This window comes from Hemiscyllium ocellatum, chromosome 41, assembly GCF_020745735.1.
Source record: "Hemiscyllium ocellatum isolate sHemOce1 chromosome 41, sHemOce1.pat.X.cur, whole genome shotgun sequence".
In the NCBI taxonomy this organism is placed as follows: domain Eukaryota; kingdom Metazoa; phylum Chordata; class Chondrichthyes; order Orectolobiformes; family Hemiscylliidae; genus Hemiscyllium; species Hemiscyllium ocellatum.
The window spans coordinates 2,633,224-2,659,903 of NC_083441.1; the positions used below are offsets into that span (position 1 = coordinate 2,633,224).

Genomic DNA, 26,680 nt, shown 5'->3' on the forward strand with positions numbered 1-26,680 from the left:
GAGCAGGTTTTTGATGAGGTTCTCCGTGGTAGACTCATTCAGGAAATAAGGCAGCATCGGATGAAGGGACAGTTGGCTGTTTGAATACAGAATTAGCTGGCCTGCAGTTGACAGAGGGTGATAGAGATGGGCAGTATTCAACCTGGAGCTCAGTGACCAGTGGTGTTAGACAGGGATCTGTTCGAGGATTTCTACTCTTTCTGATATTTATAAATAACTTGAACGAGCAAGTCAGAAGTTGAGTTAGTAAGCTCACTGATGGCACGTAGGAAAGTGGAGATGCAGATAGCCGCGAGGTCATGCAGCAGCTCCATCTAGTTCGACCACATTTGGAATATTGTGTTCCGTTCTGTTCACCTCAATGTCGAAATGAAGTGGAAACTTTACAGATGGTGCAGCAGAGATTTATCAGGATGCTGACTGGACTGGAGCGCATGTTGTCTGAAGGAAGGTTGAGCGTGCTCGGGCTTTTCTCCTTGGAATAAAGAAGAGGGAGAAGATGACCTGATAGAGATATAAAAGATGATGAGGGACACGGAGAGAGTGAATTGTCAGAGACTAGTTTTTCCGTCAGGGCAGTAATGGCCATCAAAAGGGAACATATTTTAAAGATCTTTGGAGGAAGGTTCACAGGGATTGTTAGATGTTGGTTCTTTACTCAGAGTGTTGAGGGTACGTGTAATGCACTGCCAGCAGTGGGAGAAGAGTCAGATACATTAGGGACATTTAGGTGACTCTTGGATAGGTGCATGGTTAATAGTAAATTGACGGATGTCTCGGTTCGGTTGATCTTAGTTGAGGATAAAGCGTCTGCACAACATCGAGATCTGAACGGTCTGCCCGTTGCTTTACTGTTTTCTGATGTATGTCACCACTAACTTCCCAAATTTCCCAAGTCTTCATGTCTTTCCCCACAGTAAATACAGAGGAGAAACATTCATTGAGGCCTCGTCCACCTCCTATGGCTCCAAAGATATACACATGTCAATTTTGGTCCTTTGCAGGTCCTATTCTCTCCATAGTTATCCTTTTCTTCTAATATATTTAAAAAAAACTCTTTGGATTCACCCTTTGTGTCAAAGCCAGAAGTAACTTGGGTCGCCTTCTCCCTCTTGAACCCTTTCTTCAGTAAACTCCTGTATTCTCGGTATAACGCCAGGGATTTCCTTGATCCCAAACCTCTGTGCCTGAGCTGAACCTCCTTTTTTATATGCTCAAAGCCTGACTGTTGCTTGCCATCCAGGATTCTCTGTTCCTGCCAACCTTGTATTTCACCCTCTCAAGAACAACTAGACCTTGGGTTGGAGTTATCTCACTATTAAAGGCATCCCACACGTCAGAGACCTTTTTTTCCCTGCAAACGAACCACTCTGATCAAACCTTGCAAGCTCCTGCCTAATTCCATCTTCTTTTAATTGCCCCAGTTATGATCTTGAACCTGAGAACCAGTTTCGTGGCTCTCCAAATCTATTTTAATATCAACAGGACAATGGTCACTAGTCCCAAAGCACTTCCCCATTGACTGTTCTGTCACATGTTTCGCTCTGTTTCCCAAGAATAGGTCAGGTTTTGCTGCTTCTCAAATCGGACCCTCCGTATATTGCTTGAGGAAACTTTGCTGGACAAACAGAAGCAATTCTCTTAATGCTCTGGCAGTCCCAATGCACAGTAGTAATATTAAAATCCCCCACTACGACAACCCTATTGCCCCTGCAACTCTCCCCAATCGCCTTGTATATTTGTTCAGCTAAAACCGTTGAAGATTTGGTTGGTTGGCGGGGGGTGCAGGGAGGTGGGGTGGGCGTTGGACAATCCCAATTAACATCACCTTGCGCTTCTTATTTCTTTTCTACATCATCAAAAAAGCCTCACTGGATGATTCCACAGTTACTTAATCTCTGAGTACTGCTGTGATACTCGTCTGAATCAAGCAATGCATCTCCAACCTTCCTTCTTTCCAGCACCCGTGTTTAGCTGCAATAATCACAAAAAGGTCACTTTGTTAGGGTTTGTACTGCACTGCTTGGGAGAATGGGGAAGTCGGATTGAACGTCAACTTTCGACAACGAGTCAACATATCAAAACGAGATTATGCATTTGTCTGGCAAAGGTATCGAGATAAAGATGGAAAGTTAGAACAAATGGATAGCTCTTTCAGAAGCCAGGTCAGGCACGGTGGGTCAAGTGACCTCGTTCTTTGCTGCCATATACAATGATTCTTATCTGATGGTCACTTGAACAAATCCTGATCGAAGAGGTATGACAAGTCTTCAAGGAGGACATAGACACGGTTAGTTTTAGAGATGAGGTATCTGTTCTTAGAGAATGAGCATCTTGAGGCGTGACTTGCAACGATACCATCATTAATGCAGCCAGACCAGGAGCTGCTCAGATATCACTTGCAGAGATCAGACCGGAAAACTGAGGAGTAGACGTCGAACATTAAGCCCATCAAGTCTGCTCTACCATTTAATGAGATCGTGGCTGATCTGACTGTCCTCAATGCCACCTTCCTGCATTTTCATGATGATTTCTCGATTACGTCCTTGACTAAAATTCAGTCTGTCTCCATGATCACTGTATACTCTCTGGATTATCTCCAAATGCCAGAATAACTTCTCTGAGATAATGTATCGAAAAGTGTTCGTAGTTTTCAAGCTGTGATCTTGCAGGAATCTTGCAGAGCCTCAGCAAAACATCCGGGTTTTTGTACTTCATTCTATTTGAAAGAATATTTGAGCAAAGTCATGGATGTGTTTCGAGCCCGAGTGTAACTGCTTTGTCATCAATCCATTCACAGATTTTTTTTTTACAGTCGACTGGATCAGGAAGGCCTTGAAAATCATACTTCCTCGCTCACAGTTAGCAGCACTGCCATTTCAATCCAAGAGTCCATTGTCAATGAGGCACAATAAGCCAAAGGGACATCTGAGAGGAGGGAGGAGTAGCTCCTTGGCCATCATTGTTTGCGATATGAAACTGCTGAACACATCCCTCAACAGCAACAAATACCTAAAGAGCACTGTTCCAACCCATGGTTCCCCTGTTTACTTGTGGGGAGATGTACAAACTCCTGAGGCAAGATTAGACATAACATGCCGGCAGTGGTAGTTCCCATTAACGCCAGTGCTCCAAGCAGCAAAAGCAGTGTCAAACACAAGAACACTGTACTTCTGAGAGATTGGATGATACGACTCGGACATAGTTCCTCTCTTCATGGGCTCACGAAATATGCTCGGGGTTAGGGATGACAGCAGATGCTGGAGATCAGAGTCGAAAAGTGTGATGCTGGAGAAGCACAGACGGACAGACAGTATATAAGGAGCACGAGAGTCACATTTTGAGCAAAACCACTTCCACAGGAAAGAGGGGGCAGCCCAAGGGGGATATGAGAAAAATGGGAGTGGGGTGTGGGTCCATGGGGATTGGTCCTCAGAATGCGATGAGTAAATGGAGGTGAGGGGTTGACTGCGATAGGTCACAATGGAGGGTGGAGTGGATAGGTGAGAAGAAAGATGAACAGGTAGGACAGTTCAAGAGGGTGGTGCAGAGTTGGAAGGTTGGATCTGGGATAAGGTGTGGTAGGGTTAATGAAGCAAGTGTTGAAATCTACATTGTTCCCGTGTCATTAGAGGGTTCCAAGGTGGAAGACGAGATTTTCCTCCTCCAGTCCTCGGATTGCTAGATTTTGGTGCTGGAGGACCCCCAGGACTTGCCTATCCTTGGCAGATTGGCTGGGGGAGTTAAACTGTTCAGGCACAGCGCAGTGGTGTGGTTTCATGCATAGTTCACAGAGATGTTCTCTGACCCTTTCCACAGGGTGGCGTCCTGTCTCCCCAATGCAGAACTGTCCATCTTCCTCATCATTCCCCACGTTCTCCTCCACTTCATCGATGATGGTATCAGTGCCACCTCATGCTCCTGCGAGGAGGTTCAACAGTTCATCAACTTCACCAACACCTTCCACCTTGACCACAAATTCACCTGGACCATCTCGGACACCACCCTCCCCTTCCTGGACCTCTCCATCTCCATTTCTGGTATATGGACATTTGCTTCACACCCACTGACTCCCACAGCTAACTGGAGTACATCTCCTCCCACCTTTCCTTCTGTAAAAATGTCATCCCTTGATCACAATTTCTCCGCCTCCACTGCATCTGCTCCCATGAAGACCAATTTCATTATAAAACATGACAGATGGCCTCCTTCTTCAAGTACTGAAATGGAATTGGTCACGACAACAAGCTTTCTTGGGCTCTTCATGTGGATGCACTGGTTCTAAAGGCCCAACAACATGTCTTTTTTTTTTCTGAGGCTGCTGAGGAGATTTGGCCTGACAGTGAATACCCTTGTCAATTCTTGAAGGTGTTCCATCGACAGCATTTGGTCTGGATAGCTCACAAACTGGAATGGCAACAGTGCCACTCAAGATTGGTGACGGTTGCAGAGAGTTGTGAACTCGGCCTGGACATTCTCAAAGGTCAACCAATGATCTACAGGAACCATCCACCAGGCCCGCTGCCAAGGAAAGGCAGCCAGCATTTTCAAAGATCCATCCCACCCTGGCAATCGCTTTTCTGCAATCTCTCCCATTGAGGGAGAACGTACAGAAGCCTGAACACAAGCCAATTTCATAACAGTTTCTATCCTACTGTTGTTAGAATACTGAATTGACTCACAAACTCTTTAAATTTGCCTGTGCCTGTGTTTTTGTTTTTGCCACTGTTTACCTATTATTTACCAGGCATGCTAATTACCGATGTGATCTGCCTGCATTGCTGGCAAGATAAACCTTTTCACTGTGCCTCAGAACACGTGATAATAAATTCAATTCAATTAATTTCAATTCAATTCAATTTATGGGCTGAGACCAATATTTGTTGTCTGTCCCCAGTAGCCATTGAGAAAGTGGTGATCAGCCACCATCATGGCAGAAGTAGTTCACGTGCTGGAGATGGAGGGAATTCAGGAATTTTTATCCACACGTTCTTGACTTCAACTTCAACCCACGGAAAATTTTGGTTTTATTGACCCTTGTTCCCCCTATTTACATCGATTAGGCCTCTGTTTTATCATCCTTTAACTATCTACATTCCAGGGAATAAAGTTCCTCCATTTTATATTCTTCCCTCAAAATATAATTTCGAAGTCCCTGATCATCCTTTCAAGACTGCACAAAATTCACTCCATGATGAAAACCACCTTCTTCAGTTCTAGTGCCCAGACTGCGCTTTCATGGAGCTATGGTCTTGGATGCAAAGATCCCACTCCATACTTGCATACAAACACTTCTTTAGTGTTATGAGGAATCCTTGCTCCACCGTCCTTGCAGGCACTGGGTTCTAGATTGTCAGCCCTGTCTGGGTGAAAAAACACATCGTAAATCCCCTCCAGATCATTCACCTCTTCCTGTAAATCTATGCCCCTGGTCATTGACACGTCTGTCAAGAGGAATCGTTCCTTCCTACCTGTTATGTCTACTCCTCTCATTATTTAAACATATGTCCGCTCTTAAGCTTCTCTGTTGTGTGGAAAACAACTCCATTCTGTCCCAGTGTTTCTACAGAACAGAATCTCTTCAAACACAGGCAATATGATGGTCATACTCCCACACCCCTACTCCGTCACCAATGCTGTCACATCTCTCCTATCATATGGATTCCAGACGTGTACACAATGCTCTCGTTGTGTCCAGAGCCACTTTTTATACGGTCAAGCAGAATAGATAAGGGAGGAGCCCCGACTGAATTGAATGGCTGATCAAGTTCTGAAGTACAATCTTACAGACCTGAGTAGTTGAGCAGGAGCTCTTCAAGATATTGCGCTTTGGAGACCTGCTTCCAGGATAGCCTGTCAATAGCTGAGGATTAGGATAACCCTCCTGATTTCATCCTTGGTTATGAGAAGTTTCACCAAGGTGATTCCAGGTATGGTGGACTGTCTCAAAAGGAAGTGTTGAATTGATTGAGCCTGTACTCTTTGGATTTTAGAAGAATGAAAGAAAACTTTATTCTGATTGACAGGGAACTTGACAGAGTAGAAGAGGAAAGGTTATTACCCCTTGTGAGACAGAGCCTTGAAACAGGGGGCATCATCTCTGAATAAGTAGTTGGCAATTTAAACAAAGATGAGGAGGAATTTATTCTCTCAGACAGTATGAATCTGTGGACGTGTGTATTGCAGAGACCTGTGGAGAGTGGGTCCTTATTTACATTCTGTGTTGGGAATGAGAGATTTTTAATCCAGAAGGTACTCCATGGTATCAGAATAAGGCAGGAAATTGTTGCTGAGGAAGCTCAGATTTGCCATGATCTTATTTAGTGGTGGGGCAGTCTTGACGAGTAGCGCATGTGTACTGACAATGCCCTCTTTAAGGTGGAGAGACCAAAACTACACACAAAACTCCTGGTGCGCTCACACTCAGACTGTGCATAACTGTAATGACACATCGCTTTGCCTGAAATCCCGGCGTCTTGTAGTGAAAACGAATGACTCATTTTCTTTCCTTTTGTCTTGCTGCAAGTCAGGCGGTGAGAAGACCAATGGTTCACTGGTTGCAAGCAGCTCTGAGAAAGAGAAGTAGACAGGGTGGCAACTGGCGCCGCCTCAGAGGGAAGCATTGAAGAAAACTATAAAGCAGCTCATCCAGAATGTCTAACCATTAGGGGACAACTGGTCGGGATTTGACGTGAGCGTTACCACGCCTGAGGATGCAGAAGAGCTTGAGAAGAAGCTGGGATCAGCTCGGTGTGAGAGAGTTGGAGCAAGGAAGTGAACGTTCTGCCATTAAAATTGCAGAACCCATAACAACCGATGAAATAGCAGTTTGATGAGAAATCCCAAGCACTGGATTGGTTTAAGTCAGGGTGAGGATGGAGGTATGGGTTGGAGAGATGTGGTGGTGGTGATTGGAATGGCAAATGATGTATGATGTGTACTTAGAACAGCTTCATGATGCGGTTGAAGACGAGCAGAAAGAAACAGGAATTGTCAGAGTTTATCTACATTGCACATCAGCGAATATATCCGTGGCTAAAACTGTGAGAAAGAGTGCAGAAAACTTCATTTTCTGTTTTGGAAAGGACATAGTATCTGCAGTAAAATAGATGGACATGTGATGCAGAGATAAATGAGGTTTTGCCACAGGGAGACATAGTTACAGGGTGAACATCAGGTGGAACATAAATGCTCAAAGGTACATGGCCTTGTGGAGTCTCAGGCAGCATTGTGAAGCGGGATGATTTGCCCAGACAGCAGTGGAAAACAAAGGCAACATAGACAAAGCATTTGGCCTAGGATTATGGAGTAGAATCAGTCTGAATGTAAATTCTGGCTAATCTGTGACAGAAACAAAATGAGAGTACAGTTTTAGGCTGCCCAACAACATTTTCTTGCTCATCACTGCATTAAAGAGGAAATCATTCGACATTGCAACAAAGGCACTGTAATAATTTTTGAAATGTAGATTGCATATCATCTTGGACACAGGCAAAATTGATATTTAAAGAGGTGTTTGGAAAATGTGTTTTTGTCAGTGTTTCCTTGAACAACTCATTGTGCTGGAATGTAACTGTCTCAAATCAATTGTTGTGTGATGAAGCTGATTCAATGAGATACCTCACACTAAGAGATGCTCTGGGAAATTGCGATAATGTGAATTTCCAAGGGATTATGAAGTTTTTAAGTGACCACACAAAGGACAAGCAGAAACAGAAACAAAGCCAATGACATGAGTGTGAGTGGACAACTAACTGAGTTAAGCAGAATAAATCGTTTGGAATGCATGGCTGCAAGTGAACAGTCAAAACATTTCAAGGCACAGTGTCAAATATTCAACACAGGAACATTCCACTGAAACAGACAGAAGTTCAGCAAGAAATTCCCGCCTGTACCTCACTCAGGATGTCAGATATCAGAGTGGATAAAGAGGGGCTCAGAAGAATAATAAAAGAAAACCTATTAATGCCGAAGCAATCTATTGTTTTACAAAACGACAAAGGGCTACCAAATGGGAAATAAGTTTTAATGGGATTAAAAGGGGTATCAATGTAAGAGGCGAGCAGTAGGAAGAGGAAGTATTGTCGGGGTTTAATGAGCTGTCAAGAACACAGGGATTTGCGGGCACTGGGCATGGTGACAGGTTTATGAGGAGCGGTAAAGGCCTGAATAATGTAAAGACGGTATGAACTGTTGCAGCTGGAGGTGTTTGCAGGGTTCGGGAGGGAAGTATATACTGATATTGGTTTATTCGTGGGATGTGGGTGTCACTGGTTGGACCAGCATTCATTGCCCAATGCTAAATGTCCAGAGCACACTGCAGAATAGCTGTGGGTCGGGAGTGACACATAGGTCAGCCCAGTGACGAACGTTAGTGATCATTTCCTGAAGGACACAAGTGAACCAGATGATGATCAGCAACACATTTCTGGCATTCTCACTAATAGCTTCTCCAGCCACAACATGACTCCTACTCTCAGTGCACCAACCAATAAAAGAAATTGCCTCAGATGCTTTATTCAACATCTGGTCTATCTGTGATGCTACTTTCAACAACTGTGTACCTTCAACTTAGGTCTCTGTTTGACAACATTACCCAGGCCCTAACATTAACAGTATAAGTCCAACACCTTGCATTTCTCGAAATTAAACTCCATCTTCTATTCATTGGCCTAGCAGTGCAATTGATCCCATTGTATTCTCACAAAACCTTCTTCACTTTCCACTGTACCATAACTTCAGCGTCACACACAAACTGACGAGCCATTACTCTTATATTCTCATCAAAATTTGTTTATATGCATGACACACAACAGTGAACCCAGCACCGAACCGCATGGCACTGTTAGTTTCAGCCCTCCAGTCTGAGTAACAACCCTGTATGAACACCCTTACCTCCTACCATTAAGCCAATTATTGAGTCATAGAGTCCTACCGCACAGAGGCAGACCCATCAACCCAAACTGGTCCAAGTCGACCAAACTGTCCATCCACACTAACCCCATTTCCCCGAACTTGACCCATGTTGTTCTAAAACTTTCTTATTCAGATATTTGCCCAAATACCTTTCAAGTGCAATTATTGTACGTGTCTCAAATACTTTCACGGACAGCTCATACCATATTTTCCAGAAATGTAGCGGACAGGATAATAAAGATGATTTTGGCCAGGAGCACGAGTAATAGGTTAGTTGTTATGAGGGCTTCAACTTTCGAAATATTGACTGGAAATACTATAGTCTGAGTCCTTTTGATGGGTCAGATTGTGTCCAATGTGTGCAGAATTGTTTCTTCACAGAGTTTGTCGATAAGCCAACAAATTCCGACGCCATTTTGGATTTAGTACTGGGCAATAGACCTGACCAGGTGTTAGATTTGGAGATAGGTCAGCACACCGGTAATAGTGACAACAATCCAGTTTATGTTTACTTTAGCGATGGAAAGTAATAGGTATATAACGCAGGGCAAGATTTATTGCCGGGGAAAGGAAATTATGAAGCAACTAAGCAAAATTTAGGATGTGTAGGAACAGGAAGGAGACTGCAGGGGATGGGCACAATTGAAATGTGGAGCTTATTCAATTGTCCTTGATAACTATGTACCTATCAGGAAGAGGGAAGTTGTTCAGCGAAGGAACAGTAACTTACTAAAGAATGTGAATATCTTGTGAAGAGGAAGAAGAAGGCTTATGTTAGGATTGAGCGTGAGAGCTCAGTTAGGGCGCTTGCGAGTTACAAGTCGGCCAGGAAAGACCTAAAGACAGAGCTAAGAAGAACCACGAGTGAAAATGAGAAGTCGTTGGCAGGTGGAAACAAGGAAAACCCTAAAGCTTTCCAGAGATATATCAGGAATAAATGAATGACTAGAGAAAGATGAGGGCCAATCAAGGATACTATTGTCGTGCGTCATGCCAGGATTTTCAGGGAAGCATTAAATGAATATATTTCGTCAATATTCACACTGGAAAAAAGACAATGTTATCGAGGAAAATACAGAGATACAGGCTACTAGACGAGATGGGAATGGACATTTACAAGGAGGAGGTGTTAGCAAATCTGGAAAGTGTGCAAATAGTTAAGTCCCTTGGGCCGAATGGGATTTATCATAGGATTCTCTGCGAAGCTTTGGAGGAGATAGCAGATACTTTGGCTTTGATCTTTATGTCGTCACTCTGTAAAGCAAGATTGCCAGAAGACTCGAGGATAGCAAGTGTTGTCTCCTTGTTCAGGAAGGGGCATAGAGACAACCCTTGTATTTATAGACCTGTGAGTCATATTTCAGTTGTGGCTAAAGTGTTGGGAAAGTTTGTAAGAGACACGATTTATAATCATGAAGAGAAAAATAGTCTGAATGGTTTAGTGAAGGGTAGATCGTATCTCACAAACCTTATTGAGTTCGTTGGGATGGTGACCAAACAGGTGGATGAGGGTCAATCGGTTGATATTTCAGTAGGTTTTCAGTACGGCGTTAGATACCTTTCCTCGTGGTAGGCTATTGCACAAAATACGAAGGCATGGGATTGAGGTTGGTTTAGCGATTTGGATTATAATTTGGATAATTGATAGAGGACAGAAGGTAGGGGTTGAGGGGAAATGTTCATCTTGGAGCTCATTTACGAGTGGTGTCCCGCAAGGACCTATTTTGAGGCCACTGCTGTTCGTCACTTTTATAAATGACCTAGATGAGGGAGTAGGAGAATGGGTTAGTAAATTTGCAGATGACACGAAGGTTGGTGGAGTTCTGGATAGTGCTGAAGGACGTTGCAGGTTACAGGGGGACAAGAAAAAGCTGCAGAGCTGCGCTGAGAGGTGGCAAATGGAATTTCATGTGGAAACGTGCGATTCATTTTGAAAGGACTAAAGAGTACTGGGTTAATAGTAGTGTAGATGAGCAGAGAGATCTTGGTGTCCATGTTCATAGATCCCAAAAAGTTGCCACCCAGATTGATAGGTTTGTTAAGCCGGTGTACACTGTATTAGCTTCAATAGATAGAGGGATTGAGTTTTGGAAACATGAGATCTCACTGCAGCTGTACAAAACTCTGGGTGCAGCAGCACTTCCAGGTTGGCATACAGTCCTGATCACCACATTATAGGAAGGATGTGGAAGCCTTGTAAATGGTTCAGAGGTGATGGAATGTTGCCTGGTATGGAGGGAACGTCTTATGAGGAAAGGCTGAGGGACTTGAGGCTCTTTTCGTTTGAGAGAAAAATGATGAGACTTAATTGAAACATATAAGGTAATCAGAGTGTTAGATAGAGTGGACAGTGACAGCATTTTTCCTTAGATGGTGATGGCCAACATGAGGGGACATGCTTTAAATTGAGGGGTGGTAGATATAGGATGGATGACACAAGTAGTTTCTTTACTCAGAGATACATAGTGCCATGGAACTCACGGTCTGTTAACAGCAGTGGCCTCGCCCACTTTAAGGACATTTAAATGGTCATTGGATAAAGATAAGGATGAAAACTGAATAGTGTAAAATAGATGTGCTTCAGACTGGTTCCACAGGTCAGTGCAACATCGTGGGCCAAAAGGTCTGTACTGCACTTTAATGTTCTATGTTCTATGTTTTATTTGTGTACCTCCCTCTACCGAAAAGCTTTGCCCTTTCGTTTCCCTTTTCTTCTTTCCCATCTAAACTTAAACTGATGCTTTCTACTTCTCGATTCCCAAATCTTGGGAAACAGACTGACTGCATTCACTCTATTCATGCCTCTCATCATCTCATCTGCTTCTATAAGATTCCCCCCATTAGAATGCTGTGCTTTAAAGCAAAAAGTACTAGCTTTTCGAAACTCTCACTCTAACTTAGATCCATGAGGTCTGGCAACATCCTTTTAAGTTTCTCCTGCACACTTTCCAGTTTAGTAACATCCTTACTATAGCAAAGTCACCGAAAGTGACCCAATACTCCAAGTGCTGCCACATCAATGTGCTGTAGAACTGCAACATAACTCCATAGCTCTGTACTCAATGCCTGACTGATGTGCCAAAAGCTCTGTTGACTGTCTCGTTGGCATGTGATTCCACTTGCTGAAAATGTGTTGCTGGAAAAGCGCAGCAGGTCAGGCAGCATCCAAGGAGAAGAAGAATCGACGTTTCGGGCATTAGCCCTTCTTCAGGAAGGGCTCTTCTTCGGGCTCATGCCCGAAACGTCGATTCTCCTTCTCCTTGGATGCTGCCTGACCTGCTGCACTTTTCCAGCAACACACTTTCAGCTCTGATCTCCAGCATCTGCAGTCCTCACTATCTCCATGTGATTCCACTTGCAAAGAACTGTACTCATGAACTCCAAGGTCCCTCTCATCCACTACACTCCTCAAGGCCCTACCATTCATCATTATGCCTACCATTTGACTTTCCAAAATGCAAGACCTTACACTTAACTTCATGAAACACCATTTGCCATTGCAAGTTGGCGAGTACTTCCTGATCCTGTGAAATCTTACCTTAGTAACCTGGTGGAAACTTGTTGATGTTCTTTCTAAAGTCCATGTGGACAACATCTAGTGTCTGCCATCATGTATCTCTTGGTCACCATCTCAGAAACTCACATGCAGACTAGGCTTAATCATTCCTTGCCTCTCCAAATGATGAAGATTCTTTTCTCAGACTCTCCTCCAACAACTTAACCGCTCCCTCCATCAGTCTCACTGCTCTGTATTTTCCTGGTGTTTTCTTGCAGCCTGTAATTCATGAACAAACATGAGCCACCTTCCCATCTTTGGGCTCCTCATAGTGGCTGTTGATGACACAAATATCTTCTGAAGGTTCCCATAATGTCGTGGGATAATCTGGTGAATTCCTGAGGATATCTCTACCTTTATGCATTATAAGACCTCCAGCACCACCTTTTCTGTCCTGTGCACTCTTTTGAAGACATCATTATTTATTTTCCCAAGTTCACGAGCTTCCATGTCTTTCTCCAGAGTAAATACTGACAAAAGAGTTTTCTTTCGGATCATATCCGGTTCCACGCATAGAGTCTTTAAGCGGCACTCTTCTATCCCCAGTTACTCTTTACCTCTTGTTGAACCTGAATATTCAAATAAGCCATATTCCCCTACCACGACTACCCTTCCCCACCAATTTATTCTACCATTTTCAGCCACACCAAAATATAAAATCCGGCAAGTTCAGCAAAAATAAACTCACTTTGATCAAATCATACGTCTTCCATTATTTCTAAGGGTCCAGTTATTGTTTATTGTCATATCCTGTGTAGTATATTCCAGCACGTTCCTCAACTTACTGTCAGACAAGATTTAGATTGGCTGCGCAAAGAGTTCGGGAATTCTTGTGTATCAAACCGAAAAGGGTAGCTTACAGATTCAACATGCAATGGAGAAGGCAAATTGAACACTGGCAATTATCGCAAAGGAAATGGATTGTCCCAGTAAAGGGGCCTTTCTAAGATATGAGTCAGACCACACCACATATTGTGAACTAGATGAGTGCATTTAGAGAAGATACTCTTGCATTGAAGGCAGGGCAGAGAAGTTTCACTTGGCTGATGTTGCGAATGGAGGGATTTTCTAACGAGAAGAGGTTAAGAAGAATGAGCTTGAACTGATTGGAATTCAGAAGAATTAGAGACAAAAAATAATGAAACATCCATATATTTACATGGACAGAGAACTGGTTGGCGGGCAGGAAGCAGACAGCTAGATTAAATGGCCCTTTTCAGAGCGGCAGGTAATGATACGTGGGGATACCACAGGGTTCACTGCTGGGACACCAGCTATTCACAATATATGACCCAAATCCTCCATACACATGGTATAATGTTGCACATCTTGTGAGGTCATTGCAGTCTACTCCTCCCTCTTTAACTTTCTCACATACACACATCATTCCGTTGTGGATTGAGAAATGGGGTTTTAACTTGTCAATCTCTCACAGGTGCTGAATGTGATTAGATTAGATTAGATTACTTACAGTGTGGAAACAGGCCCTTCGGCCCAACAAGTCCATACTGGCCCGCCGAAGCATATACCACCCAAATGCATACTCCTACATTTACCCCTTCACCTAACACTACAGGCAGTTTAGCATGGCCAATTCACCTAACCTGCACATCTTTGGATTGTGGGAGGAAACCGGAGCACCCGGAACCCACACAGAGAGTTGCCTGAGGCGGGAATTGAACCCGGATCTCTGGCGCTGTTGAGACAGCAGTGCTAACCACTGTGCCACCGTGCCGCCCATCCACCGTGCCGCCTGTGTGGTCTGCAACTGCTTGTTTCTTCTGCCTACCTGCCTGGTGCATGACCCTTACTGCTGCTTGTAGATCTGCACACTCCATGCGACTCACTTCATTCTCAGCTGCCCCTTAACTGACACTACACGCTAGGTATCCTAAAACGTTTTCTCACACTCAGTTTGGAATTACCCCATGTGTATAAGTTTGCCTAATCTCTTTGGTCTTCTGCTGCATTTTCTGTGATTTCTTCCTTTGTGTCTTCTAATTCTTTGTAGAACATTTTCAAATCCTGCTCCAACCGTAACAATTGTACCAGACAGCACATTGTCGCTGTGACCTTTTCGAGTTTGGAAGCCCGCTTCCCTTGAACTTCCTAAAATCCTCCCAGCGTTTCTGCCCGAGGAATAGTGGTCTAATTTCACCATTCCTGCAAATTTCTGCCAATCTAGGCCACGTTTTGTTACTAAGGTATTTCTGCAGCTTCTTTTCCCATATGGGACAATCTTCTATTCCAGCGCCTATCTCTGCCATTCACAACTAATTAAAGGGTATGGAGGTGAATCCATCTCCGGCTACTACTTTTGCTATGTTCCAGTCGTAATCTTACTGGGTCTCGACTGACTTTCTATGTTTTACCATACCTATCCCTTAAGGAAACCATTCCCCATCTCTCTCTTCTCTTTCTCTCTCTCCCTCTCTCTCTCTCTCACACACACACAGACACACGAAACAGTCCGTGCTTAATAAGGCGTAAACATTTGTTGGTTTCATCCTTTAAAGACCAGATCAATATTGAGCTTTCTATTCAATTCAATTTATTGAATACACGGCCATTGTACCGGACAGCTACCATCTTAACAAATGGCTCAGGCAAAATCTCAATGAATATTCGGTTCGGTGGGATTCGATCTTGAAACATCGAAGTCACATCTTATGGAGGTACCATCTGGGATGCCAATTTGTTGTGCCTGCCAAGTAGTGTATTTTCACTCTTATATCTCGCAAAGAAACTGTAACTCAATTCTTAATATGAATAAACCAGAATATTTATTTATTCAACGCGATGAATATTATAACAAAATATACCACAAACTAATAAGTTACATTTTCAATCTCATCAACTATTTTGTGTTGATGTACCACCACAGTAGATCGTGATCTTGATCCATGTGGCAATGATCAGCTTATTCTAATAATCAGAAGACTTTGCGCTCTTTTGGGAGAATCTTCAATGTCAACTAATCGTTGCTCAAGGCTCGATCACCCTGTCAATTGGACCAGAACAGGTGTTAACATGTTGATGTCAAGGTGGTCCTTGGGCATCCATTCCTTGGGGGCACTTAGGTTAGGTAGCCCTCTCCAAATAAGTTTGTGAGGTGTTTCCAATTGTCACGGGGATGGCAATCAGGTCAATTCCATTTAATTCAAATTCATCTTGCGGCTGTACAGAAAATTGGTTCAGCCACTTTGGTAACATTGTGTGCAATTCTGGTCTCGCTCCACTAGGAAGGATGTTGTGAAATTTGAAATGGCTCAGAAAAGATTAACAGGGATATTGTCAGGGTTGAAGGGTTGGAGCTACAGAGAGGAGTCCAATACTTTGTGTGGCCTGTCCGCCGACAGTATTTGGATCGCAGTGGTTCAAAAAAGCAGCTCACTTCCAATTTCTCAAGCCCAACTACGAATGGGTAAGATGTACTCACCGAGCCCCCATGTCCATGTACCATGAGGGAATAACAAAATTAAGGCCAAGCAGTATCAGAGTTAATAGAATGATGAGTGGGAATTATTTCCTCAATTGGCTGTGAAACAATGGAATTTATTCTCCCATGACGCGGTGCATGACAGAATATTGAGACGATAGAGACAGATGCTTAGTTAGCAACTGGTTGAAGGGTAATGATGGGCAAACAGGAAAGTGGATTTAAGGCCGAGATGAGATCAGCCAAGGTGGAGCAGGCTCCAGGGGTGGAATTGTCCATTCCTGCTCCTTAATCTCCGGTGCTCATAGTGGGATGTGGGTGAGATTCCTTCAACTATAGCGTTAGAAAGTGCCATGGGGAAGAGAGAGAGATGAAGAGAGGTGGAGATCTCTTCCCTCATTGCATAAAGCTTAATCCTGGCTTGCCCAGTTCCTGGGGAAGCTGAGATCCCACAGCTAAGAGTTACCTGGTTGAGCTTTGAGTTGTGAGGCAGTGATCTGTTTGAGTGACAGATGGAGCGATAGATAGCTATTCAAAAAGACACCATGAATTATGTCATTTGAACAGGTGTAAAGTACAGAAAGATAAAAACAAGGAAACCAGATTCTGGATCAGTGGTGCTGGAAGAGCACAGCAGTTCAGGCAGCATTAAACGAGCAGCGAAATCGACATTTCGGGCAAAAGCCCTTCATCAGGAATAAAGGCAGTGAGCTGGAAGCATGGAGAGATAAGCTTGAGGAGGGTGGGGTGGGGAGAGAGTAGCATAGAGTACAATGCGTGAGTGGGGGAGGAGATGAAGGTGATAGGTCAGGGAGGAGAGGGTGGAGTGGATAGGTGGAAAAAAAGATAGGCAGGTTGGACAAGTCCGGACAAGTCATGGTGACAGTGCTGAGGTGGAAGTTTGAAACTAGGATGGGGTGGGGGAAGGGGAAATGAGGAAGCTGTTGAAGTCCACATTGATGCCCTGGGGTTGAAGTGTTCTGAGGCGGAAGATGAGGCGTTCCTCCTCCAGGCGTCTGGTGGTGAGGGAGCGGCGCTTCGCACGCTGCCTGACCTGCTGCGCTTTTCCAGCATCACACTCTCAACTCGAACCTCCAGCATCTGCAATCTCACTTTCCGCCGAGCTTCAGATCAATGCCTCAAACAAAAAAAAAATGTTCATTGTTTAATTACAGGTTAGATTAGATTACTTACAGTGTGGAAACAGGCCCTTCGGCCCAACAAGTCCACACCGACCCACCAATACCCCCACATTTACCTCTTACCTAACACTACGGGCAATTTAGCATGGCCAATTCTGCACATCTTTGAACTGTGGGAGGAAACCCACGCAGACACGGGAGAACGTGCAAACTCCACACAGTCAGTCGCCTGAGTCGGGAAGTGAACCCGGGTCTCAGGCGCTGTGAGGCAGCAGTGCTAACCACTGTGCCACCGTGCTGCCAGATCTGGACGATCTGATGCTGATGTGTCCCAGTTGGACGCTGGTGTTTGCACTGGGCTTGAGCTGAAGACCCGCGCAGGCGTATTCAGAGCGGCGTGCGCGCTCCCGATGTGAAGAGCGTCACAATTGGCCAATGGCAAACGCTGGAGGACCGGAAGCAAACTGGTCCTCCAGCCAATCCGCACGCCCCTATTGTCTGAACGCGGAAGTTGGACGATGTGCTGCTGCTGCTGCTGCGCTCTCTCTGAATGAATGAAGATAGAACTTCAGGCGGACTGCACCACCCTGCAGTGTCAATCATCCGTGAGATCTCCTTACAAGTTTGTTTCTTAATTTCCCTCTGACTATTGGGGGGGGGGGGGGTCTATAATACAATTTCAGTAAAGTGATCATCCCTTTCTTATTTCTCAGTTCCACCCACATAACTTCCCTGGATGTATTTCCAGGAATAACCTCCCTCAGCATAGCTGTAATGCTATCCCTCATCAAAAATGCCACTCCCCCTCCTCTTTTGCCTCCCTTTCTATCCTTCCTGTAGCATTTGTATCCTGGAACATTAAGCTGCCAGTTCTGCCCATCCCTGAGCCATGTTTATGTAATTGCTATGATATCCCAGTCCCATGTTCCTAACCATGTCCTGAGTTCATCTGCCTTCTCTGTTAGGCCCCTTGCATTGAAATAAATGCAGTTAAATTTATTACTCCTATCTTATCCCTGCCTGCCCTGACTGTTTGACTTGCTTCTGTTCTCAACTGTACCAGTCTCAGATTGATCCCTTTCCTCACTATCTCTCTGCCCCCCACCCCCCACCTTACTTGTTTAAATCCTCCCGAGCAGCTCTATGAAATCTCCCTGCCAGTATATTAGTCCCCTTCCAATTTAGGTGCATTCCATCCATCTTGTACAAATCACTTCTACCCCAAAAGAGATTCCAAGACCCAAAAATGTGAATCCTTCCCCCATACACCAGCTCCTCAGCCATGCATCCATCTGCTCTATCCTCCTATGCCTGCCCTCACTAGCTCATGGCACTGGGAGTAATCCAGATATTACTACTCTCAAGGACCTCCTTTTTAAATTCCTGCCTAACTCTCTGTAATCTCCCTTCAGAATCTCAACCTTTTTCCTTCCTATGTTGTTGATTCCAATGTGGACAATGGCTTCTTGCTGGCCCCTCTCCCCCGTGAGAACATTCTGCACCTTCTCTGAGACATCTTTGATCCTGGCACCAGGGAAGCAACACACCAGTCTGTTTTTTCGCTGCTGACCACAGAAATGTCTGTCTGTACCTCAGACTAGAGAATCCCCTAACAGAATTGATCTCTTGGGACCCCGCATACTCCACTTTGCATTACAGCCAGTCTCAATACCAGGAACTTGGCTGTCCGTGCTATGTTCCCCTGAAAATCCATCACCCCTTACATTTTCCAAAATAACATACCTGTTTGAAATGGGTATAGCCACAAAAGACTCCTGCACTAGCTGCCTACCTCTCTTACCTTTCCTGAAGTTAACCCATCTATCTGACTGTATCCGAGACATCCCCCCTTCCTATAACTGCCAGCCATCACATACTGTTGCTGTTGCAAATTCCTCATTGCTTCTAACTGTCTCTCCAACTGATCCATTCGATCCGATAAGATTCACAACCAACAGCATTTATGGCAGATGTAATCCGCAGTTGCACTTAAACTCTCTTTAAATTCTCACATCTGACAGGAAGTATATATCACTCTCTTAAAGGCCACTTTTGCTCCTTCACAATCGACAGATCCAGAAAATAACACCGTCTTATTCCTCTACAAATACTGCCCCAGGTTAAATGAATAGTTATGGCTTATATTTTAAGTGTAATCAAGAGACAAATCTCTGAAAATCAAGAAAAAACTCACTGTACTCACTACTGCAGACTTTGTGCACGCCACACTTAAAACAACAATTATCTTATCTGATTCTGTGCTGTGAACTTCGCCCAACAGTTCCTCCAAGATCAGTTGTGAATTTCACTGATGGTCAATTTTCCCAGATGCACTCCGATGTCCAGCGATACATGAATTCAAACAGCAAAGGCAGCGGTCAGTTTCTTTCTCTCTCTCCCTCCCCTGCGCTGACTTCATCATGTGCTTCCTTTGTCTGTACTTATCCTTTTTAAAACTACTGTTGTTTTGACATTTTTATCCAAAGTTCCAAAACAATGCAACAGCATATGAAACAGTCATTGCTGCTCCTGGAATTGGAGGAAATCACCTCCAGCACCTAAAATTCCTCAAAAAAGGAGCAGCCGTTAGAGCCAGAAATTTTTCCCGTCTTCCATTTGGCACGCCGATTTCCTAATGATTGACTTGTGCCCGAAATGTTGACCGTCCCGTTCCTCGGAGGCTGCCTGACGTGCTGTGCTTTTCCGGTGCCACACTTTTTCACTCTGATCTCCAGCATCTGCAGCCCTCCCTTTCTCCACGCCTATTCGTTTGGCTAACAGAATGGTGTCTTTTCTTAAGGTTCACAATTAAAAGAGTATTTTCAGGTAACAGCTGACATCTGTCGAAGAGTGTGGTGCTGGAAAATCCGGGTGAAGAGCTGATGCTTAAAACGTTGATTCTCCTGCCCGTCGGATGCTGCCTGACCTGCTGTGCTTTTTCAGCACCACACTCTTCAACTCTGACCTCCATCTGCATTGCCCACTGTCGTCCCACCAAGAACTGACATATGATGAGGCATCAAATTAATATCTGATTGAACTTGGCCTTGTATTGTTATTGTGTACATATTTGGTATTATCATATATTATAACATTCACTTGTGGTTTCCATCCTTGGATAAGCGTATTGGTATGAAAATCTATATGTCAGTGATGTAGGAGTTCAGCGATTTGAATCTGTGCCAACTCTCGAGCAGTCCACTCTCTCTCTATCATCCCCCAACTTCATTTCCTTTAACTGCTCATCCAATTTTATTTTGAAATCTCTGAAATTTTGAATCCTTTCAATTTTGAATCAATTGTTTGAAATAATTCTCACTGCTTCCTCATATGTTGAAACTTCCAGGTTGTGACCAGTTGATGGCTGACTAACATTCTTCCTTACATCCCCTTGCGTCTTTAATCAAGTGTTGAAGTTAGTTAATTTGAATATTTTTAGACGAGGAATATATCGTGAACAACAAGCATTCAACCATGCAGTGTATAAGAGACTGTTCAGCCCATTGAAATAGAAATCGATCAAATAGCGTCACCTTTCGGATATTTTCTTTTGAATTTTGATCTTGTGCTGAGACATTTACGACTTTTTAAACCTTTTACAGGGAGGATTTGAAGAAAGAAATCTGAAACTTAATGTCACGTCAAGATTTGAAATCACTCAATTTGTCAGGATCTGAATGTCACGGAACTTTCACTGTGTGGAGGGAGAAATGTTTCTCTGTTCTGTCTGCTTCTCAAGATTGTAAACACAGGATTGTGGTACACGCACACCCGAGTGGGAGTGTTTCAGTGCACCGACAATGAAAACGCTTGAACCAGCAAAACGATCTGAAAAAAAAAATTCATAATTCACAGCAGAGAGAGACAATTCATGTGCTTTGGTGTGGCCAAGGCTTCAACTGATCATTCAAGCTGGAACGGGAATGAGAACGTACTCAGCATGGATAAACCCTGGAAGTGCGGGCATTGTGGGAAGGGATTCTATTACCCATCTGCCCTTGAGATCCATGAGCGCAGACACACTGGGGAGAGGCCGTTCACCTGTTTTGTGTGTGAGAAAGGATTCAGTGCTATCTCCAATCTGCTGACACACCAGAGCGTTCACGCTGTGGAGAGGCCGTTCAACTCCAGCAGTGGGAAGGATACATCCACCGCAGTAACACGCAAGCGCGTTCACACCCAGAAGAAGATATTCCCCTGCTCAGAGTGTGAGAAGGGGTTCACCAGCTCAGCAAACCTCTTGAGACACAAGCGAGTTCACACTGGGGAGAGGCCGTACACTTGCTGTGAGTGTGGGAAAGGATTCGCTCAGTCGTCTGGCTTGGTTATTCACCAACGGATTCACACTGGGGAGAGGCCGTTCGCCTGCTCTCAGTGCGGGAAGGGATTCACTGATTCGCACACCCTGTTGCAACATGAGCGAGTTCACACCGGGGAGAGGCCTTTTGTATGCTCTCGGTGCGGGAAGGGATTCACCCAGTTATCCAACCTGCAAGCACACCAGCGGGTTCACACCGGGGAGAGGCCGTTCACCTGCTCTCAGTGCGGGAAGGGATTCACACATCTATCCAGCCTCCAAGTGCACCAGCGGGTTCACACCGGGGAGAGGCCGTTCACCTGCTCTCAGTGCGGGAAAGGGTTTTCTCGATTATCCAGCCTGCAAAAGCACGAGCGAGTTCACACCGGGGAGAGGCCGTTCATCTGCTCGCAGTGCGGGAAGGGGTTCACGCAGTTATCCAACCTGCAGAGACACCAGCGCGTTCACACCCGGGAGAGCTCATTCGCCTGCTCTCAGTGCGGGAAGGGCTTCACACAGTCATCCCACCTGCAAGCACACCAGCGGGTTCACGCCGGGGAGAGGCCGTTCGCCTGCTCTCAGTGCGAGAAGGAATTCACATGTTCATCCCGCCTGCGGAGACACCAGCGGGTCCACACCGGGGAGAGATCTTTCAACTGCTCCGTGTGCGGGAAGGGCTTCACACAGTCATCCCATCTGCGAGCACACCAGCGGGTTCACACCGGGGAGAGGCCGTTCGCCTGCTCTCAGTGCGGGAAAGGATTCACATGTTCATCCCACCTGCAGAGACACCAGCGGGTCCACACCGGGGAGAAGCTGTTCAGCTGCTCTCAGTGCGGGAAAGGATTCTCTCAACTATCCAACCTACAAGCACACCAGCGGGTCCACACCGGGGAGAGGCCGTTCACCTGCTCGCAGTGCGGGAAGGGATTCTCTCACTTATCCAACCTGCAGAGACACCAGCGGGTTCACACCGGGGAGAGGCCGTTCACCTGCTCGCAGTGCGGGAAGGGATTCACGCAGTTATCTAGCCTGCAGAAACACCAGCGCGATCACCACTGACTGTGAACTGCTGTGAGTGCTGCTGCTCATTCACGTTCAGGACTGAACCCTTGTCCGTTCTGCTAGTGGGTGAAGTGGGCGGCTCAGAGGGTTTCTCTCTGCTGGAATGGGGCCATCCTCCCTGTTTCCAGTGAGAGGGCGGATTGCTTCACACTCCATCCGAATTGTTGAATGAAAGGAAGGGTTGGCAGGTTCTTCAGTTTGCATTTCATTTTCTCCGATAGCGTGCCACGTTGGCATGGAGACGGTCACTTTTGGAGGTTGTTTTGTTTAATTGACGTGGGGATGCTTCTGACAAAGTATTTGGAGGTTTGTAAAGATTAGATTCGATTACTTACCGTGTGGAAACAAGCCCTTCGGCCCAACAAGTCCACACCGACCCGCTGAAGCGCAACCCACCCATACCCCTACATTTACCCCTTACCTAACACTACAGGCAATTTAGCATGACCCGCACATCGTTGGGACTGTGGGAGGAAACCGGAGCACCCGGAGGAAACCCACGCAGACACGGGGAGAACGTGCAAACTCCACACAGACAGTTGCCTGAGGCGGGAATTGAACCCGGGTCTCTGGCGCTGTGAGGCAGCAGTGCTAACCGCTGTGCCACCGTGCCGCCCACAAATGGCAGCTCATTTGGAATTGCTGAGGGGAAATGAAGCTGGAAGGTTGGCTGAGCTCGGAGCTGGAGGGAGAAATCTCCAATAAGGCTGTCAGTAAAAAGGCACACTGAGTCTTGCGTTGGCAGGTAACTGTCATACACTGGAGATATGAATGCGGAGCAGGAAGGGCATTCAGCCCTCGAAACCGCCTAACCAAGTGATCAGATGGTGTTTGTCATCTCCACACCATGTTCCTGCCTGAACCCTTGAAGCTTTGCCCCCAAGGTGGGCAGAACGATGGTGCCAACAATGGAACTGAGGCAGTAGGACTGGTATGTTCTCACTGTCAAAGGGTGGAACTTTTCAAGCACATTGCTGGCGATCAAGGAGTAAATCACTGTCTGGAAAAGCGGGCTGGTTATTCTTCAAAGATTGTTGCACTTTGAAGCTTCTAAGGAAGCAATCCTTTCGACTGTATTTACCAGGAGTGAGCAATTCTGAAGCATTGATATTTTCAGGGAAGTCACTCTGGCTGTCCAAGAAAGCCACAAAAAAGTTTTCATTTTATGCTGCTGGCTCAACTGAAAACATTATTATGAAAAGCTTTGGACCATTACCAAAATGTTCATTGTTTAATTACAGGTTAGATTAGATTACTTACAGTGTGGAAACAGGCCCTTCGGCCCAACAAGTCCACACCGACCTGCCGAAGCGCAACCCACCCATTCCCCTACATTTACCCCTTACCTAACACTACGGGCAACTTAGCGTGGCCAATTCACCTGACCCACACATCTTTGTGACTGTGGGAGGAAACCGGAGCACCCGGAGGAAACCCACGCAGACACGGGGAGAACGTGCAAACTCCGCACAGTCAGTCGCCTGAGTCGGGAGTTGAACCCGGGTCTCAGGCGCTGTGAGGCAGCAGTGCTAACCACCGTGCCGCCCACAGTGGGGAAATGTACGTGCAGGGTATTTGTCAGAGCGCCGCGGAATATTGTGGACGTTTCTGGGCCCCTGACCAAAGTAAAGGGACACTGGCATCAGATAGCACGTTCGTTCATCTGATGAGTGAATGTAGAGAGGAGAAGTTGAACAGGTCGGGCCTGCAGTTGTTAGAACATAGAAGAACGATACGTGACCTTCCCAAAATAGACAAGATCATTTGGGGATCTGACAAGGTAGATGCAGAAAGCTTCTTCCCCCTTGTGGGAGAATCTCGGAACAAAATGCGTAATCTCAGAATATGAGACAGAGATGAGGAACTTCTTGTCAAAGGTAGTGTGTTTGGAATGTTTATCACTGAGGACTATTGAGGTTGGCTTATTAAGGATGAGGAAGACAGGCAACAGACTTCGGAAAAAGGCAGGGCAGTGGAGTTGAGGGTTTTCCGGTCAATGGTGACCTAATGGAATAGTCTGCTTCTGCTCCTTTGCTTTATTGTCTGTAATTCAGAGTGAATTTAAGTTGTATTCTGGGGGCAAAGACTTTGAATATTGGTTTTACTTCCACATTACTCATTCGTCACATGCATTTAATCCAGGGAAATGATTTTACAGGCCATATTCTGTTACCCAGACTTGGATGGAGAGACATAATTTGGAAGTTCTTCCTGGCTGTAAAAACTCCTCGGCATTTGTAATCCAGTTACTGTTTTGAATACTGGAAACTAAAATATTTACCCCAGTAATGGAAGCTGCAAAGCTACCTGCAGAATTTCAAACTAAAAATTTTCAACAGAAGAGACAAAGGCATGTGTTCATGACATCAAACATTAAATGTGTTTGCCATGCTGAAACAATGCAGAATACAACCAGGAAATAACTAGTTCATAAATGAGCATTTTAAACTTTAGCATGATGTTTAAGGATCAAAACATTAGAAGGAAAATAAAGTCAAAACTGAGGAAGCTGTTGACATTAAAATCTGATTGAAGATTTGTAGCTCGGGTATCCGTTGTTGTGGTTCTGCTCGCCGAGCTGGAAGTTTTTGCTGCAAACGTTTCGTTCCCTGGCCAGGGAACATCATCAGTGCTGTTGGAGCCTCGTGTGAAGCGCTGCTTTGATGTTTCTTCCGGTATTTATAGTGGTTTGTTCTTGCTGCTTCCGGGTGTCAGTTTCAGCTGCAGTGATTTGTATGTGGGGTCCAGGTCGATGTGTCTGTTGATGGATGTTCTTGCCGTTTCCGGGTGTCAGTTACAGCTGAAACTGACACCCGGAAGCGGCAAGAACAAACCACTATAAATACCGGAAGAAACATCAAAGCAGCGCTTCACAGGAGGCTCCAATAGCACTGATGATGTTCCCTAGCCAGGGAACGAAACGTTTGCAGCAAAAACTTCCAGCTCGGCGAGCAGAACCACAACAGCTGTTGACATTATTGACAGTTCAATAATTTTTGTCCTGAACGGGGAACAAGAATTTTTTAAAAACTAAAACTGTCCCTTGAACATAAAAATCCATTGTTGCAATGTCACCACCAATGAAAGAGTTGCAGGTCTTTGGACAGACAAACTGCTTTTATGCAGTAAACTCTGATAACACAGACAGTATATTTGCACAGAGAAAGATCTCTTGAAATCTCCGGGATCTGAATGAGGAAGTACAAAGAGATCAAAGTGAATTCCAGTGGCCTGTGGCATACATTTGGGTTGATCCCTTTAGAAAGTGAACGAACCTTCAAGACACGATGAGATAAAATCCTGGGCTGTTAAAGTAAAACTGAATTCACGACGTGACGCAGATATTTATGGTTGTGTTAAATTATGATGTTTCTTCATTTAACTTCCCACTTGCACAATAAACATAATTATTGTTTAACAGTGTGACCTGTGGTACCATGCATCTTTTGATTACTTACTGAATGTTAGAAAGTATCTTTAAACATTGACTGACCTGACAAAAATTGCAGGATTCTTGTTCCCTGGGGTCAAAGGTGAGCAAGGTTAGTCAGTGACCATCTCCAAAGAGTGAGGGAGGAGGAGGAGACAGACAGGTTCAGAAACTGATCAGATAAAACACAGATTCAAATTGCAAAGCACAGTGTGATGCATTTGGTTTTAGTTGATGTGGGCGCCTGGCAGAAGAAAGATTTTTGAAATGTTTGTTTGGGCGTGTCACTGGCAAGGCCAGGAGTGGGTGCCCACCTTTAACTGTCCTTGAACAGTGATGGGCTATCAGTCAGCTGCTTTAAGTGCTTCAGACTGGGAATCTCTGTGTCTCCCCTTCGTCCCCCCCCCACCCCATCCCCTTCACCCCCCCTCACCCCACCCTCTTCACCCCCTTCACCCCATCCCCCTCACCACCCCCCTCCTCACCCACCCACCCCATCCCCAACTCCAACACCCTCCCACCCCATCGCCATCCCCGCCACCCCATACCCCCCCGCACACTATCCCCCGCCCCACCCCATCCCCCTTCCCCCACAACCCCCCACACTCCATCCCCCTTCACCTCCCCCACTCCATCCCTCCTTCACCCCCACCCCATCTCCCCAACCTCCCACCTCATTCCCCACCCCAAACCCCCTTCACTCCCCCAACCCATCCCCCCCACCCTATCCCCCCTACGCCCACCCCCACCCCATCCCTTCACTCCCTCACCCATCCTCCTTCCCCCACCCCCACACCCCATCCCCCTTTCTCCCCACCCATCCCTCGTGCCCCCA

General features: G+C 45.4%; 1 protein-coding gene across 1 annotated transcript; it reads left to right on the forward strand.

Annotated features, from left to right (window-relative positions):
* The first annotated feature begins 20,921 nt into the window (after nt 1-20,921).
* On the forward strand, nt 20,922-25,059 carry LOC132834615 (zinc finger protein 229-like). Its single transcript, XM_060853513.1, has one exon. The coding sequence runs from the start codon at nt 20,925-20,927 to the stop codon at nt 22,410-22,412; it is 1,488 nt and encodes a 495-aa protein (XP_060709496.1). The 5' UTR covers nt 20,922-20,924; the 3' UTR covers nt 22,413-25,059.
* The last annotated feature ends 1,621 nt before the right edge of the window (nt 25,060-26,680 follow it).

What these genes read in the sequence shown, in the direction of transcription:
- LOC132834615 (XM_060853513.1), top strand. Translation starts at nt 20,925, where the DNA reads ATGTGCTTTGGTGTGGCCAAGGCTTCAACTGATCATTCAAGCTGGAAC.